Source organism: Chiloscyllium plagiosum, unplaced genomic scaffold (assembly GCF_037043375.1).
Source record: "Chiloscyllium plagiosum isolate Xiang-an unplaced genomic scaffold, Cpla_swu_hap1 HiC_scaffold_12, whole genome shotgun sequence".
Taxonomy (NCBI): domain Eukaryota; kingdom Metazoa; phylum Chordata; class Chondrichthyes; order Orectolobiformes; family Hemiscylliidae; genus Chiloscyllium; species Chiloscyllium plagiosum.
Window position 1 is genome coordinate 107049287 of NW_028270150.1, and position 18516 is coordinate 107067802.

At 42.2% G+C, this 18516-nt stretch overlaps 1 protein-coding gene and 1 long non-coding RNA gene across 14 annotated transcripts in view; one reads left to right on the forward strand and one right to left on the reverse strand.

The window, feature by feature from the left end:
• Positions 1 to 18516, forward strand: part of dgkh (diacylglycerol kinase, eta) — a 601101-nt gene that overhangs the window by 365013 nt on the left and 217572 nt on the right. For all 5 annotated transcript variants that reach the window (XM_043694442.2, XM_043694440.2, XM_043694441.2 and 2 more), the window contains one exon: positions 3117 to 3249. In XM_043694442.2, the coding sequence (XP_043550377.1) occupies positions 3117 to 3249 (133 nt within the window). The remainder of the gene's footprint in view (positions 1 to 3116; positions 3250 to 18516) is intronic.
• LOC122551881 (uncharacterized) overlaps positions 1 to 18516 on the reverse strand; it is a 421034-nt gene that overhangs the window by 359618 nt on the left and 42900 nt on the right. For 8 of the 9 annotated variants that reach the window (XR_015758961.1, XR_015758955.1, XR_015758954.1 and 5 more), the window contains one exon: positions 3098 to 3241. This is a non-coding gene — a long non-coding RNA (uncharacterized LOC122551881). Of the gene's footprint in view, positions 1 to 3097; positions 3242 to 10341; positions 13951 to 18516 lie in introns of those variants that run through there. The other variant, XR_015758956.1, reaches the window with a different exon arrangement.

Below are 18516 nucleotides of genomic sequence, written 5' to 3' on the forward strand. Positions count from 1 at the left end.
ATGTGGATTGGCTATGCTAAATTGCCCATAGTATCCAGGGATATGCACACTGGGTGGATTAGCCATGCAGGGTTTCAGGGTGGGAATGGGGATGTCTGGGTGTGTTGCTCTTCGGAAGGTCATTGTGGACTTGAAGGGCTGAATGGTCTACTTCCACAATGTAGGGATTCTGTGACAGTTAATAACTTCACATCACAAACCAGGCATTGTTGGTCAATCTGCCTGAGGGAAGTCTTTAACTATCTCTTGGACTACTAGCTGAGAGTAGTTTTCTTGATACTGATATGAGCTACTGAAATTCTACCCTTCTATGTCTGAAGTTACCTTCAGTTTGAAGAGGGTGTCTGTGGTTGGATGAATAATTTAATTCTGGGCTGATTGACAAGGGGGCAGTTGGAAGCTTCATGCACTGTATTTCCCTGATGCCTATGACTTAGATAATTGGGATGGTGTAATTTTGACACAATGAGCTCTAACTCTCATTCTCCAAACCTCCTATTCTGGAGCTTAGGTGAAATTAGCCTGAAATTAGGTTAAACATCTGCTGAAATACAGAGGGGTAGAAGTGATGATAGAATTGTAGAAATCCCTTATTAACTGATATGGAATAAGGCAAGTTGAGGGAGTTTGGTGATCTCATTGAATGGCAAGATAGGTTCATGATGCTGAATGGCCTCCTGCAATTCCAGTGTTCCCAAGTGAGGTATGGCCATTCGGTTGAGGTGGGAAAGGACAGCGAGTGCTGATATATCTACGGTACCTAGTGGTTTCTGAGCAGAATGAGGTGCATAATTTCCTTCAGCCCCTCATTTAACATAGCCACTTAGATCTCTACCTCTTGGAAATTTGGTGCATTTTCCTCATTAAAACATAGAAAACAGGAGCTAGGTAGGCCATTTGGCCCTTTCACCCTCCTCCGCGATGCAGTATGATTATGGCTGATCATCCAACTCAGTACTCTGTTCCCACTTTTTCCCTATAACCTTTGATCTGTTTAGCCCTAAGAACTATATTTAACTCTTTTGAAAACAGACACAAAGTAATCACTTAGATTCTGTCATTTCTCTGATTTCCCCTGATACGTTCTCTGCATTTTAATGGATCCACATTTGTTAAAGCCAAACTGTTCTTTTTAACACATCTGTAGAAGCTTTTACAGTGCATTTTCATATTTTGTACTATATTACATTCATATTCTGTTCTCCCTTTCCATTTTAATCTCATGTTCCTCCTTTTGTAAAATTCCCAGTTCTCAGAATTACTGCTATGTCACACAACTTTGGATGTGTTCTCTTTTAATCTTATACAATCCAGAGTATTGTTGGTCACCAATGGTTGACTGACTTTTTCTGCCACAGAGGAATCCCCTAAAGCTATCGTGCTTCCATTCTCCTTCCTCCTCTCCTATAAACCTGAGAAGCTCTTGATACTACAGCATTGGCTTTGGTTGTGCTCCCTTGAGGAAATATTGCCCTCACCAATATCCAGAATGGAACACTGATTCGTAAACGTTAAACCTGGGGACTCTTTCACTACTTGCCTGGTTTTCTTTTGCTGCCTGGTCATTGATTCCCTCTCTGCCTGTTCACTTATAACCTGCTTATGTGACCACCTCTCTGTGTGCTGTCCACACAATTCTCTTTCTCCTAGATACACAACACTGACTAGAGCCACTACTCAAGTTCTGATCCTGTGTGCTCAAGCTTGCTGATATTTGTTATTGGTGTGTTTGTCTGGGATGTGTGTTCTGTCCATAACTTCATGCATACATCAAGATGTACATGCTGCTTGCTCTGCACTCATGAAGTCTCTCCAGCATTGGCCTCCACTGAATCATAGAATCCCTACAGTATGGAAGGAGTCCATTCAGCCCATCAAGTCTGCACGAAACCTCTGAAGAGCAGCCCACTCAGCCCCAGCCCTATATCTTTATCCCTGTAAACCCACATTTCCCTTGGCAACTCCATCCAGCCTGCACATCCCTGGACACTATGGACAATTTAGCATGGCCAGCCCATCTAACCTGCACATCTTTGGGCTGTGGGAGGACACCGGAGCACCCGGAGGAAACTCACACAGACACGGGGAAAATGAGCAAAGGCCTTTCGATCATCACCTCATTTCTTATCCCATTCACTTCTTGCTCTGGAGATTTCATTGCCTAGATTAAACCTTAATTAAAACACCTGCCCTCGCCCCACATTTTCATTTTGACCCAAATTTTCAGTTACTCTGCCTTACTGTGGGAGAGATTGTCCTCAGTCTTGCAGTGAATTATTAGTTCATTGAATTCCTATAGTGTGGAAGTAGGCTATTTGGCCCGTTGAGTCCACACCTACTCTCCGAAGAGCATCCCACCCACACCCGCACCCTTATTCTATTACTGTAATCGTCCATTTCCCATGGCTAATCCACTTCGCCTGCACATCCCTGAACACCGTGGGCAATTTAGCATGGCCAGTCCACCTCACCTGTTATCTTTAGTCTGATGAGTCACTTGTTTTTATTTTCTGACATTCTGCTACAGTTATCAACACCTAATTCAGGCATGCAATTTCTGGTGCTTGACAGATAACTGGCAGTATCAGGCATGTTAAACAACCTGTTTAACTGGGCCATTTTAGCTTTGTTAACGTCTATTGGTTCTCATTAGATTCTGAAATTTGGTCGATTCTGAAACTTGCTAGTTTACTAGTTTAATTCCTGCTTTGCCTCAAATTTTCAGTTCCTCGCTCTGCGTCAATGTCACACCAGTGAAGTCTCTCTCATACTGACTGTGCAGCTTATCATACCATCTTGATCTCCTAGTACATGCTCCTATCAGGAAAGACTGCAGTAGAATTTGAAATTGTAATATTGAATCCTGAGAGGTGATGTTTTGTTTTGTTATTCTGAAGAATTAATGATATGTTGTTGATCCATTTGGAGTTCATAAGAATTTATTAACTGTTAGTGCACATAGAAAGGTAACTGTTATGGCAAACAATTGAACTGAAATAAATCAATTGCATAAGTAGCGTTTCACAAACATTTTTAACAATATCGGGAAAATCTTTGAATTTTGTATGCTTTGTGAATTTTACATTGGTAAACAGACCTGCTTTCTCCTCTGCCAGACTGCACAGTTTAACGTGGAGCATTTCTCAGGGATGCATAACTGGTACGCCTGCTCCCATGCCCGACCTACATTCTGCAATGTCTGCCGAGAAAGTCTCTCTGGCGTCACCTCTCATGGACTTTCCTGTGAAGGTAAATAGTTCACGGTTAGCAGCAATTCAGTGCAACATGTGAAGGGTGTGACATGGGAAAGTCAGTATAAGGAGCTAGGCACCAAATTAAGAGTAATAGAATCCCTACAAATGCAGAAAGAGGCTATTCGACTCAGAGTCTATATTGACCCTCCGAAGAGCATCCTACCCAGATCCCAGTCCATGATCCTATATCCATAACCCCACATTTCCCATGGCTAATTACCTACCCTGCACGTTCCCAGACAATTTAGCATGGTCAATCCATTTAATCTGTACATCTTTGGACTATGGGAGGAAACCGGAGCACCCGGAGGAAACCCACGCAGACACGGGAGAATGTGCAAACTCCACACAGTCACCCAAAGCTGGAATCGAACCCAGTTCCCTGGAACTGTGAGGCAGCAGTGCCAACCACTGAGTCACCGTGCCACCCATTGCAGCCCTTACTCTCATTCAAAAAGGCTGAGAGAACCTCATGCCTGTTGAACAATTAAAAAGACTAAGTCTCCTGCACTCCTCTTCCCTGGGTTCCCTTAGCTGTTTCACTTGTAGTTACTGAGAAGCAACATCTCAAAGATTCGGGATTATTGCCTGTGCCATGTGTCCTGTTGCAAAGAACCCAGGTAACGCTCCAGCTCCCTGATGTGTTTCAGTGCCTCTCCTTCAGCCTCCAGCTCATAAACTCTGAGCTGAGATTTTTCTGGATCACGCTGATGGCTGGAGCTCTCACATGCTGCAGCCCCTCCTGCCATTCTTAATGTGTTTCAGTTAATTGCTGAATTATCTCATTACTTGTTTGTTTAACATATTTTGTTAACCCTACCAAAAGTTCCTGTGCTAATTTAAACCTTAGGAATACAATAGATCTCAACTCTTTATCAGATACTCACCAAATAGCTAAGTGACAATCAATTCCTACATGCTGAAAAGATTAGAAAATAGGTAAAGCAAAGTACCTCCTTCCATTCCTCACCTAACTCCGCCAACTGGTAAAGCCATTCATCGGCTGATGTTGCTGAGTAAACATCCAGTGACAAAGATGCACAGCAGTAGCAAGAGGAGACTCCTGTCTCCCTATTGCTGTGCAAAGAAATCATTGACCACCCACAGGACAGCAATGTAAATTATAGGCCAACCTTGTGAAATGTGGGACGGCCGGTTTCCCTGATGTAATTTGCCTATTCCAATTACCTTCAGGAATTCTATTACTTCTAGTAGCTATTGCAAGGTGAACAGTGGCATTCCTTTGCAGTCCCAGTAAATATTTCTTCCCTCACGAGCAGGAAATAAAAAGGGTTAACTATGTGCATGATCTCATTTACAGTATTGACCAACCTAACTACTGTGACTGTATTTCCTTTGGATGGTATGGGAACGGGATAAGTGAGGTTAGAAAGTGTAACTTCTTTCTTTCTAGCATTTACTTTTGACTGCATTTTCAATCCCAGAACAAGTAGGTTCCTTTTGATTAAGTATTAAACTGAAGTAATATGTGCATATAGACATAGAGTGACCAAGAATATTAATCAAAACAAGAGCAACTTTAGTACAGTACTGACAGAGCCATGCACTCGTGAATTGCCCTTTTCAGATAAGTTATACCAAGAAAGAAAGACTTGCTTCAAAATAGCGCCTTTCACCGTTTCAATTTCCCACGGTTCGGTTTTGGTCAGAGTCTTTCTGTTCTATGAAGTATTGAATGAAACCCTTGACATCCTAGAAGGAGGCAGAGACAGGGCTTTTCCAGCACCACTCTAATCCAGAGACAGGGCCTTGGTTTAATGTCGAATCTGAAAGATGACACCTTTACTGCATTGGGGCATCAGTCCAGACTTCATGTTTGTTCAAGTCTCTGAAGTTGAGACCTGAACTCTCAAACTTGAGTTAGAGGCAAGAATATAATTTATTGAGTCACAGTTTACACGAGCTGTCAGCCCAGATAAATGGTAAAAGTTCACATGATGCTATTTGAAGTTTGGGAATGGTTCCCTATTGTCTTACCAATAATTACACTCTACATAAAACTACATTTATGCTGTTTGTGGGAACTGATTTTGTACACTGTCTTGCCTTACAGGGCAGCAGTGACTACTTGACAAAAGTAATTAATTGGCTGTCAAATGTTTTGAAACACCTCAAGGATGTCAAATGAGCTGTGTAAAAGCAAGTTAGGAACTAAAAGAGTAGAAGTAGGACATTCATCCCATCAAGCGTGCTCCACTATTTAAATTGATCATGGCTGATCGTCTGCTTCAGTGCCACTTTCCTGTGCTATCTCTGTTTCCCTTGCTATCATGATTATCCAGAAATGCATTGACTTCTGTCTCCAGTATACTCAATGATTGAGTTCCCACTCTGGCTCAGTTTACCATTGTCTCCGAACTTTGACAATAACATAATTCTGGATACCAAATACACAAGTGTGTTCTATATGCCTAAGAAGCATTTCCATTCTATTCCATGAAAAAGACAGTCTTTGGTGACCTTCTAATGTTTCATGCAAAGTGTGTGGGGGTAGCTGGTTGTTCCAGCATGTTCAGAAGAATTATCTCATAATACATGGATGGAATATTTTTTAAAAGTTCAATCAAATTTAAAAATTCAGCTTATTCTCAAACCAGAGTTTAAATCTTAGCTGACTGCACGACCTCGGATATTTTTAGAGGACTGTGTTCTGCACTCAGCTGTCAATGCTCAGTGAGTGACAAGACATAGTGTGACAGTGATTTAACCAATTTATTTAATAAATTGGAAGGAGGTTTGGATAGAGATAATTAAATGTCAAACTGTCTTATTCCCATATGGTTATAGCTGACAGATATGACAACATCTGCGTTGGAAGTGACATGAGAATTCATAGCGTTACCCAAGTGCAATTTTTTAACCTTAATAACACTGATGTGCGAATGGGGAATTACTGCTTATCCGATAAACACCTGTTCATTGCTTTGAATGTGTTTGGACGGGACCGCATTGTGCTCTTTTCAGAAGCGATGCATCCAATTTTCTTGTCGCATACATGTGTCTTGTTTCACCACTGAGCTACTTGTAATTCAGAAGATCATACTTTACGTTTAAGCATTCTGACTAAGTGTATATTTTAATCTTGGGGAAATGAAAATCTTGACTGTGATACCCCAGTGATGTTTAAAATGAGAAGAAATCCTAAATTACAAGTTGAAAGTATATACATAATTTCAAAGTTGTAAATCAAAATTTATGACAAAACTATAAAACTTTTTTGGTAATCCCATGACCAGAATAGTTAAATAACCACCCTGTGCTATTTATAGTCTTACATCACTGTCATGGCACATTTTCACTTGAAACTAAAATCCAGAAATATAATAGTGAAACAGCGTACTGTAGATGCTAGGAATCAGAAATGAAAATAGGCCTGGTGGCTAGCACTGCTGCCTCATAGCACCAGGGACCTGGTCTAGCGATCTGGAATTATCGCTAGACTTGTAATCCAGAGACCTAGGTTCGAATCCATGGATGATCCATCTCAGTCTCCTCCAGAAGTCCCCAGCATCACAGATACCTATCCTCAGCCAGTTTGATTCACTTCACATGATATCAAGAAACTGTTGGAGGCACTGGATACTGCATAGGCTATTGGCCCTGACAGCATCTCAGCAATAATATATAAGACATGTGCTGCAGACCTTGTTGCACTTCCAGTACCGTTACAATACTGGCATCTACCCAACACTATGGAAAATTGCCCAGGTTTGTCCTATGTATACAAGCAAAGGAGCAATCCAACCCGGCCAGGTACTCTCCCATCAATCTACTCTGGATTATCAATAGGCGGTGGAAGGTGTCATCAATTACAAGCAACGCCTGCTCAGTGACACCCACTTTGGGTTTTGCCAGGGCCACTCAGCTCCTGACCTCATTACAACATTGGTTCAAACATGGACAAAAAAGCTCAATTCAAGAGGGGAGATAAGAGTGACAGCCCTTAACATCAATGCATCCAATTTTCTTGTCACATACATGTGTCTTGTTTCACCACTGAGCTACTTGTAATTCAGAAGATCATATTTTACATGTAAGCATGCTGACTGAATGTATATTTTAATCTTGGGGGATTGAGAATCTTTGTTCTTTACTGTGATACCCCAGTGATGTTTAAAATTTGCAAGTTGAAAACATATACAAAATTTCAAAGTTTTAAATCAAAATTTATGATAAAACTATAAAACTTTTGTGGCAATCCCATGACAAGAATAGTTAAACAACCACGCTGTGCTATTTATAATCTTGCATCACTGTCATGGCACATTTCACTTGAAACTAAAATCCTGAAACGTAATAGTGAAACAGCGTACTGTAGATGCTGGGAATCAAAAATGAAAATAGGCATGGTGGCTCAGTGGTTAGCACTGCTGCCTCACAGCGCCAGGAACCTGGGTTCGATTCCAGCCTCCTAATCTCTCCCTTGTCACCTTTTTGTCCTTAATGATTTTATAAAATCCCTAGGGATTCTCCTTAACTCTAAATGCCAAAGCTATCTCATGTCCCCTTTTTGCCTTCCTGATTTTCCTCTTTAAGTATATTCTGGCTGCCGTTATAAGGATTCACTCGATCTCTGCTGTCTATACCTGACATACGCTGCCTTCGACCTCAATTTCTCGAGTTATCTGGCATTCCCTACTCCGACCAGTCTTGCCTTTCACCCTAACAGGAACATACCGTATCTGGACTTGCATCTCATTTTTGAAGACTGCGAACATCTGCTCCCAATTAACTTTCAAGCTTCTTGCCTAATACTGTCAAAATTGGCCTTCCTCCAATTTAGAACTTCAACTTTTAGATCCTGTTTATCCTTTTCCATCACTATTTTAAAACTAATATGATTATGGTCACTGGCCCCAAAATGCTCCCCCACTGACACCTCAGTCACCTGCCCTGCCTTGTTTCCCAAGAGTGGGTCAAGATTTTCACCTTCTTTAGTGGATACATCCACAAACTGAATCAGAAAATTTTGTTGTACGCACTTTACAAATTTCTATCCATCTAAACCCTTAATAGTATTGCAAACCCACATCCAGAACCTCAACCTAAGCTACAAATCTTCTCAAAACTCGCAGACCAAGTCACGTTTGGAAAGTTAAAATCCCCTACCATTACCATCCCATTATTCTTACAGATAACCAAAGCCTCCTTTACAAATTTGTTTCTCAATTTCCTGCTGACTATTGAGGGGTCTACAGCACAATCCAAAAAAGGTAATCATACTCTTGTTTCTCAGTTCAACCCAAGTAACTTCCTTGGATGTATTCCCAGGAATATCCTCCCTCAGCACAGCCGTAATGTTATCGCTTATCAAAAATGCCAGTCCCCCTCCTCTCTTGCCTCCCTTTCTATCCTTCCTGTAACACTTGTATGCCGGAACATTAAGCTGCCAATCCTGTCCATCCCTGAGCCACATCTCCATTATGATATCCCAGTCCCATGTTCCGAACCACACCTGAGTTCATGTGTCTTCCCTGTTAGGCCCCTTGCATTGAAGTAAATGCAGTTTAGATTAATTACTTACAGTGTGGAAACAGGCCCTTCGGCCCAACAAGTCCACACCGACCCACTGAAGCGCAACCCACCCAGACCCATTCCCCTACATTTACCCCTTCACCTAATGTAACAAGGGGCAATTTAGAATGGCTAATTCACCTAACCTGCACATTTTTGGATTGTGGGAGGAAACCGGAGCACCCGGAGGAAACCCACGCAGACACTGGGAGAATGTGCAAACTCCACACAGAGAGTCGCCTGAGGCGGGAATTGAACCCAGGTCCCTGGCGTTGTGAGGCAGCAGTGCTAACCACTGTGCCACTGTACCGCCCATTTACCTCGTTCTCTGCTTTGTCCCTCCCTGCCCTGACTGTTTGACTTGCTCCTTTTCCCAACTGTACCAGTTTCAGACTGATCTCTTTCCTCACTATTTCCCTGAGTCCCACACCCACCTTACTATTTTAAGTTCTCCTTAGTAGCTCTAGCAAATTTCCCTGCCAGTATATTAGTCCCCTTCCAATTCAGGTGCAATCCATCCTTCTTGTACAGGTCACTTCTACCCCAGAAGAGATTCCAATGATCCAAAAATGTGAACCCTTCTACCCTGCACCAGCACCCCAACCACACATTGATCTGCTCTATCCTCCTATTCCTATTCTCACTACACTCATTAGCAACAGAAATAATCTAAATATTACTACCCTCAAACACCTTTTAAAGTTCCTGTCTAACTTTGTATTACCATGTTCAGAATGTCATCCTTTTCCCTTCCTATGTCATAGTTCCACTGTGTACAAGAGCCTCCTACTGGTCCCACTCCCCTTTGAGAATATCCTGCACCCTGTCCGAGATATTCTTGATCCTGGCACGAGGTAACACACACTCTGATTTCTCGCTGTCGGCTGCGGAGATGTCTGTATGTGCCCATATCTCAGTCGATGGCTTGGACCCTGACGTACCCCTTGTTACATTAGAGCCAGCCTCAGTACCAGAAACTTGGCTGTTTGTGCTACACTCCCCAGAGAGTCCATCCCTCCCTACATTTTCGAAAACAGCATACTTGTTCGATATTGGGTCAGCCACAGGAGACTCCTATACTACCTGCCTCCCTCTCCTACCTTTCCTGGCAGTAACCCATCTACTTGACTGTATCTGTGGTTTTTCTCCCCTACTATAACTGCCATCCATCACACCCACCAGCTCCTGTAAATTGCCTCTAATTGCTGCTCCAACTGATCTATGCGATCTGAAAGGATTTGGAATCAAACGCACTTCCTGCAGACATCAGTAATATGGAAACTCTCCCTAATCTCCCACATTTGACAGGAAGATCATATTACTCTACTAATGCCCATCTTTGCACCTTAACAATCTATAGACCAAGAAAATAGCACAGTCTTACTGCTCTAAAAAGCACTGCTCCAGGCTAACTTAGTACCTATGCTTTGTATTTTTTAAATTATTTAATCAATAGACAATCTCGATAAAACATATAACCAAAAAGAACCCACTCTACTCAGTATTAAAAAAAAAGACAGCGAGGTTCCACTTAAAAAAACCGTGCACTTACCTGCTTCTGTGGTGTGAGCGCATTTTTCCATGGTCAGCTGTGATTTTCACTTATTGTTAATTTTTCTTAGACACACTCTGATGTCCTGAGTACTTGACTCAAACAGCAAAAGTGGTAGCTGTGCAGATTCACTGCTGTGTCAGACCGCAGTGTCGGCTTTGTAAGGAGCTACTCAGAATGTTCTTGTCAAGCACTGGTCCCCAGTTCACACCGTTGGCTCTGTTCCATCTGCTTTTATTCTCTTTGTTCAAGGGATTGGGACACTGGGTACAATTCAAAATGTACCTCAGAAAGCATAGTTTTAAAAACTGCAGTTATCTCTTTGCACAATCTCATGGGTTCAGGGCCGTGGTCCAAAATAAAGGCTTAAGTAAAATGTGGTCTTTTACAGGTCTTTGCCAGATGTGTTAATTCTGCTCCTTATTCTCTGCAGATGCTGTCTGAACAGTTGCTGTCTGAACAGCATTTTCTATTGTTTTACAAAATGAAAAATAAGTACTACTACTACTGCTTCCAACTATTGGAGTGCAAACCCAGAAGGAGGACTTTCGATTATTCAGGCCGATATTCCATCATCTATTATTCAGATCATGGCTAATCTGCAGCTTAATTCCAGTGATTCTCATTGGTTCCATATTCCTCAATACGCACTGGCAGTTGGGAGGCAAGGATTGCATCAACTTTAATTCTTAACATTTTAAATTGCCCCGGTCAACATTATGTGTGAAAACCTACTTCCTAATATTACTCCTTACTAGCTGAATCTGAATTTGATGATTTTCCACCTTGTTCGGGATCATGTCACGAGAGGAAACAGTTGATACCAAACTGCAAGAGCTTTCCCTCAGATTCTGTACTCACTAAATGAAAAAAAGACCTTGAGATTTAGGAGAAAGATTATGCCATTCAGCCCATCAAGTCTACATTACCATTTGATCATGGCTGACATATTTCTCAAACCCATTCTCCTGACTTCTCTCAGTATACCTTAATCCCACTTTGTAGTCAAGAACCTATCTCTCTCCATGACTTGGCCTCCACAGCCTTCTGCAACAGTGAGTTCCACAGATTCACCAATTCCTCCTCATCTCATTTCTAAAGGGTTGTCTCTTCACTCTGAGGCTGTACCCTCAGGTTCTGGTTTCTCCTACCAACGGAATCGTCTCTCCATCCATTCTATGCAGGCATCTCAGTATCCTGTAAGTGCCCCCCTCATCCTACTAAACTCCATTGAGTACAGACCCAGAGTCCTCAACCACTCTTCACTTGACAAGCCCTTTGTTTCCAGGTTCATTCTTAAAAACCTCCTCTGGACCCACTCCACGTCCATTATATCCTTCCTTAGATATGGGCCCAAAGCTGCTCATAAAATTCCAAATGTGATTTGACCAAAGCAACTTTAGCTGTACATCCTGCTCTTGTATTCCAACGTTTTTGAAATGCATGCTAACATTGCATTTGCCTTCCTAACTGATAATTAAACCTGCATGTTAACCTTAAGAGAATCCTGAACTGTGATTCCTAGGTCACTTAGTGCTTCAGGTTTCAAAAGCCTTTCTCCAATAAGAAAGTAGTCAACACCTCTATTCTTCCTATCAAAGTGCTTCACCTTATACTTACCCACATCTGCCACTTCTTTGCCCACTCTCCTAGCCTGCACAGCTCCTTTTGCAGCATCCCCATTTCCTCAACACTATCTGTCCATTTATCTTTTTGTCATCTGTATAATTGGCAACAGTGTCCTCAGTTCCTTTATATCTCCTATGGAACTCCACTGTCCATCAGCTGTCATCCTGAAAAAGACCACTTTATCCCCACTCTCTGCCTTCTGCCAGTGAGACAATCCTCTGTCTTTACTAGTACTTTGACCCTTGCACCATTGGCTCTTGATCTTATTTCGCAGCCTCCCATGCGACAACTTGTGAAAGGCCTTCTGGAAATCCAAATAGATCATGTCCACTGGCTCTTCTTTCTCTCACTTCGCTCCTCAAAGAATTCTAACAGATTGTCGGGCGTGACATCCCCTTGACAAAGCTGTGCTGACTCAGCCTTATTTTACCAGTAGTCTGCAGTCTCATCCTTAATAATGGATTCTGAAATTTCATCAACAACCAGCAATTTCCCAGCTTCCGTTAGTTTTTAAACAGCATGTTCCAGACCATGTCCCTGACACAACCATCAACATCCCAGGGTGTGTCCTGTCCCACCGGCAGACAGTATTGTAATATGTAGTTGGGATGAAGTTGGCCTGAAGTTGATTTGGATTTGACTCCCACTGTGTGTGATGATGAAATATAAATTCATTGAAATATCTGGAACAAAATGCTAGCCTAATGGAAGTCAGATAACAACTACTGTCAATTGTCATTAAAAAAAATCCATCCATCTGTTTTCACTGATGACTTTTAGGGAAGGAAATCCACCATCCTCACTGACATAGTTGGCCTGGTCTGGCCTACATGTGGCTGCAGACCCACAGCAATTTGGTTGATTCTGAACTGCTTTTTAAGCAATAAATGCTGGCTTATCCACATCCTGTGAACAAATTGAGGGATCCGCAGTCAGTTGTTGGAGGCAGTGCTGGTTACTAGGAGGCAACACAAAACATTTTAAATTCAAAGGAAAGAAAATCTCCAGGTTTCCCCATCCTGAGGTATTCTGAGAAACTTTCTTGAACCATTGCAGTAACAACTTGCTTTTAAATAATAAATTTGATTATCCCTAGATGTTGAACTGCATAAAGAGACATTAAATGCTTAGTGAAAAGGTTGGTTTAAGGAATGTCTTCAAGGAGGAGAGAGAGAGAGGCGGAGAGGTTTATGGATGAAATTTCAGACACTAAGACTGAGGTAGCTAAAGGCACATGCACCAACTTGTGAATTGATCAAAATTATTTATTTATTCTTCGGTGGCTTGATCCAAGTGTGGATTACATACCAGTTCAGAGTACAGTCTAACTATACAGTTTAAGTATAGTTGAGACTTGAATCACACTCAGCCCTTCCCTAATAAGTGAAGTACAGCAGGTGAGTCAGCATTTATACATAGAAAAGGCAGGTCAATAACAGTGTCTCTGTGATCAGCCACTGGAGTGATATTCTTTACTATTGTTTATTGTTAAATGCCCTGATGGCTATAGGAAGTCAGACTCTTTCTGTAGTTTGCTGAGGTCAGTGGGATAAATGGTATGTTTCTCTGGTTGGTGAAGGCGGAAGGCAGTCACCTACAATGTCACTCTTACTCGTGCAATCAGATATGACTGAAGCCATTTTAGCAGTGAGAGAAAATCTGGTGGCAAGAGGATTCAGACCTGGACTGATCGTGACAACACTTTCTGGCAAGGTCTGGGTGTGCTCTGGTTCAGCTGGTCCTATTCAACAAGGCACCAGAGGTCCTTGATAGACTACCTTACAAAGCACAGCCTTCTACTGCACTGTTCTACAAGGAGATCCTAGAAGGTGACTCCTGGCCTACAGATCCTGGCTGGCTGTTGACTCCTGATAGACTGCGCCATAGGTGGGTGACAATTCCTGATGTTGCTGCTGACCGTCGAGGTTTTCGTACATCCAGAAAGCACAGCCTCCCATACATCAGGACAGAAAGCTGAAAGCTGGCCTGTGAGGGCAGCAACCTGCACCATTGGAAGGTCTCCTAAAAATTCTGTGATTCTGTGAACTACCGCTTAGAATCACTTTCGTGAAGCTCCAACACTTTGATTTAACATTCCTTGTAACCCTGGAGAACAACCCACCATTTCCTGGTATATGCACAGGTTGAGGTTCAGTGCTTTCAAACAATGTTGTATCTTAGATTTTCCGTTTAAATGCACTCTTGCCTGCTCTGTCACTCGCATAACTCTAGTCACATTGAGGCTGGAGGCATTTTGGCACTGAGAAGAATTAGAAGATGCTGGAAATAGATAGCCGAGAACTATAAAGAACATAGAACATTACAGTGCAGTACATGCCCTTCGGCACTCGATGTTGCAATAAGGTTAATTTTAAGGTCTGAACCTTTTGTCAGAACTATACAGTTGTATGGCCAGGTGCCCCATCTAGTGGACTGATTGACATCTTGCAAATTAGCATGTTGAATTGCTTTCAGATATATAAAAAAAATGAACAAGATGCCAAGAGATCTGGAGGTTCAAGTTGGGCAGGTTGAAGAACATCCTTATGGTGAACTTTATAAGTTGAGTCCTCGAGCACAAACGCTGGAAAGTTATGGTAATCTTTTATGAAGCACCAGTTCAACATCAACAAGAGTATAATGTCCGGTTCTTGGAAGATCCTTTAGGAAGGATGTGAAGACGGAATGTCCTGAATGTACCCGGAATGAGTGACTTCAGGAATATAGATAGACTACAGACTTAAACAGCAACTAATGAACCTAAAGGTTCCACTAGATACTACCAGCAAGACTAACGTTATTTATAAAATACCATGCAAGAACAGTAAAAAAACACTGCATCGGACAAACAAGCAGGAAACTTGTCACCAGGATACATGAGCACCAACTAGCCATCAGAAGACACGACTCACTATCACTAGTTTCCATACATACAGACAAAGAAGGACACTACTTTGACTGGGACAGCATCCCAGGGCAAGCGAAACAAAGACACGCATGAGCATTCTTAGAGACCTGGCATTCTAACCAGAACTGTGTCAATAAGCACATTGATTTAGACTCCATCTATCTTCACTTGAGAAAAAACCACCCAGAAATGACATCACCCACCTTAAAAAACCAAGACCTATAAATAGAGAGACTGGACATACCACCAGCACTTCACCAGAGACTCTCACTGATGATGTTACCTAGTCATGGTGACGAAACCTCTGAAAACAAACCTTCCAGCTCAGCCAGCTAACTTACGTCCATTTCCAGGAGTGACTAAGAGAGCATTTAATAGATGTGTTCAAAATTATGAAGAATTTTTGCTGGACTATTCATTGAATCCCTACAGTGTGGAAGCAAGCCATTCGACCCACCTAGTACACTCCAAAGCTCCGAAGAGAATTCCACCCGGACTCACCCTATCGCCACAACCCTGCATTTCCAGTGGCCAATCCACCTAACCTGCACATCTTTAGACTATGGGTGGAAAGTGGACCACCCAGAGGAAACCCATGTAGACATGAGAATATGCACACTGCACACAGACAGTTGCCCAAGGGTGGAATTGAACCTGGGTCCCTGGCACTGTGAAGCAGCAGTGCTAACCACTGAGCCATTGTGCTGCCTCTAACTAGGCAAGCTATCAATTTGTTTTGATAGGAGGTTTAATATCCAGCAGGGAGACAATTAAAGTATCGTATAGTTGAGTGAAAGTTGTATTTCTTCGACTTAAATTTTTATTCAACAGTTTAGACACTGACTTCTACGTGGGTAACGTTTTGGAGAGTTTAAAATTAATCCTGTTCAATTATCTCACCATGAAAGAACTTTCAGGTGGGAGACTTTTCCCAGCAACCACACACCCAACCATAGTGCAAAACAATTCAGAAGTACATGTGCAGACATGAGCTGAACAACCGCCTTCAATGGTGTACTGTTCTAAGGTTTTGTTAAGCAGCTTTTTTTTGCCAAAGGCAAGGTTCACTTCAGCGTGGAGTGGTGACAAGCACAAAGTGTTTGTATTTTTCAGCTGTTAGTGGAAAGGGTTGGCCCCTACATGAAATATATGAAAAGTCATGTGAGTTGGCCACAAGTTCATGAGGTTGACTATTACATGAGGATACCTGCTGAGAAATTCAATAAACCCTTTTAATCATGTGAACGATTACATTCCAGAGTCTGCTACCAGATAGAGTGAGGAAGCAAATGCAGCAGAACCTTGAAAAAAAAAATTAGGTATACACATGAAATGGAGAGATATGCAGGATTATGGGGAAAGAGAGGGGAGATGTGGCTAATTTTATATTTCTTTCAAAAAATCACCACAGGCACAGTGGGTTGTACAGGCACAGTACCTTTGTACTGTCTGATTTTATGAGCGCTGATTACATCTGAGTGAATTTTAAATTGCACTTTTCATCTCCACTTATCCATTCTGCACAAGGCACTGCACATTGGATGCAATGTCCGAAACATGGACTCGCTCTTTCAGCGTATTTTTGGGAGTTCTAACCATCACTGTGTGACCAAATGACTGCTGATCCCTGGTATGACATAGTTTCACTGGCTCAGGTTACTTTTAAAAACAACAGTTGAAATGCCTACAAAGGAGGAAGCTGTCATGAACAGGACAGCCAACTCAGCATTTGAACTATATATGCAGTATATAGTTTTTCAAAATAAAATTACTCACATGATGAGGGTATGACTGACCAGGTTGGCATTGGTTGATCATTCTTAGCTGCCTTTGCAAAGATTGTACTAAGTCATGTTTTTGGACCATTTTAGCCTGTGGTGCTCCGTCTGTGGTATGAGTTGAAGAGCTCCAGTGTTTTGACCAAAGACGACAAACATATTACTGATGATTATGTCTGCAGGAAGTCTGCTTGATTGTGAATCCTGTAGGATCGCATGGATTGATTGGAGCATCACTTAGAGGTAATGAGGAATTTACAGGAGCTAGAGGGTGTGATGGAGGGCAGCTACAGGAAGGGAGATAAACTGCAAATACAGTCAGGTAGACTTTCCTTCAGGAAAGGTAGGAGAGGGAGACAGGAAGTGTGGGAGTCTCCTGTGCCTATTCCCATGTCAAACAAGCTTGCTGTTTTGGAAAATGTAGGAGGTGAGGGACTTTCAGGGGAATGTAGCCCAGACAACTGGGTTTCTGGTATCAAGACTGACTCTAATGTATTGAGTCAGGTTCCAAGTGATCAATAGTGATAGGGACTCTCTAGTCAGAGGCACAGACAGACATTTCTGCAACTAACAGCAAGACATCAGAACGGCGTGTTGCCTCCCTCCTGCCAGGATCAAGGATATCTTGGAGAGATTACAGGAAGTTCTCAAATGGGAGAACCAGCAGGAGATTCTTGTACACATTGGAATTAATGACATAGGAAGAGATAGGGGCGAGATTCTGAGGAGAGAATATAGGAAGTTAGGCAGGAATTTAAAAAGTAGGTCCTCGAGGGTAGTAATATCTGGATTACTGCCGGTGCCACAAGCTACTGAGAATAGGAATAGGAGGATAGAGCAGATGAATACAAAGCTGAGAAGCTGTTGCAGGGGAGATGGGTTCACATTTTTGGATTATTGAAGTCTCTTCTGAGGTAGAAGTGACCTACATAGGAAGGACAGATTGCAGCTGAATTGGACAAGTATACTGGTGGGGAGATTTGCTAGTGCTGCTCGGAAAGATTTAAACTAGTAAGGGAAGGGAGGGCAGCAAGCGACTTAGGGAGATAGTGAGGAAAGAGGGCACTCTGAGACTGATACAGTTGGGAAAAGGAGTATATCAAATTGTCGGGGCAGGCAGGAACAAAGCAGAGAATGAGGTAGGACTGATAAGTTAAACAGCATTTATTTCAATGAAAGAGGCCTAACACGGAAGGCAGATGAACTGAGGGCATGGTTGGGGACATGGGACTGGGATTTCGTAGCAATTACAGTGACATGGCTCAGGGGTAGATAGAACTGGCAGCTTAATGTTCAAGGCTATACATGCTACAGGCAAGATAGCAAGAGGGGCAAGACAGGAAGGGGAGTGGCATTTTCGATTCGGGATAACATTACTGCTATACTGAGGGAGGATATTCCTGGGAATACATCCAGGGAAGTTATTTTGATGGAACTGAGAAATAATAAAGGGATGATCACTTTATTGGAATAGTACTATATACCCCCCAAAAGTCAGCAGGAAATTGAAAGACAAATTTGTAAGGAGATCTCAGTTATCTGTGAGAATAAGAGGGTGGTTATGGTTGGAGATTTTAATTTTCCAAAAATAGGCTGAAACTGTCATAGTGTTAAGGGCTTGGATGGAGAGGAATTTGTTAAATGTGCACAGGAAAATTTTCTTATTCAGTATATGGATGTAGAGAAGGTGCAAAATGTGACCTATTCTTTGAAAATAAGACAGGGCAGATGACTGAGGTGTCAGTAGGGGAGCACTTTGGAGCAAATGACTATAATTCGACTTTTAACTTGGTCCACCTCAGTCCAACACTGACACCTCCTCATCAGTTTTAAAATCATGATGGAAAAGGATAGACTGGA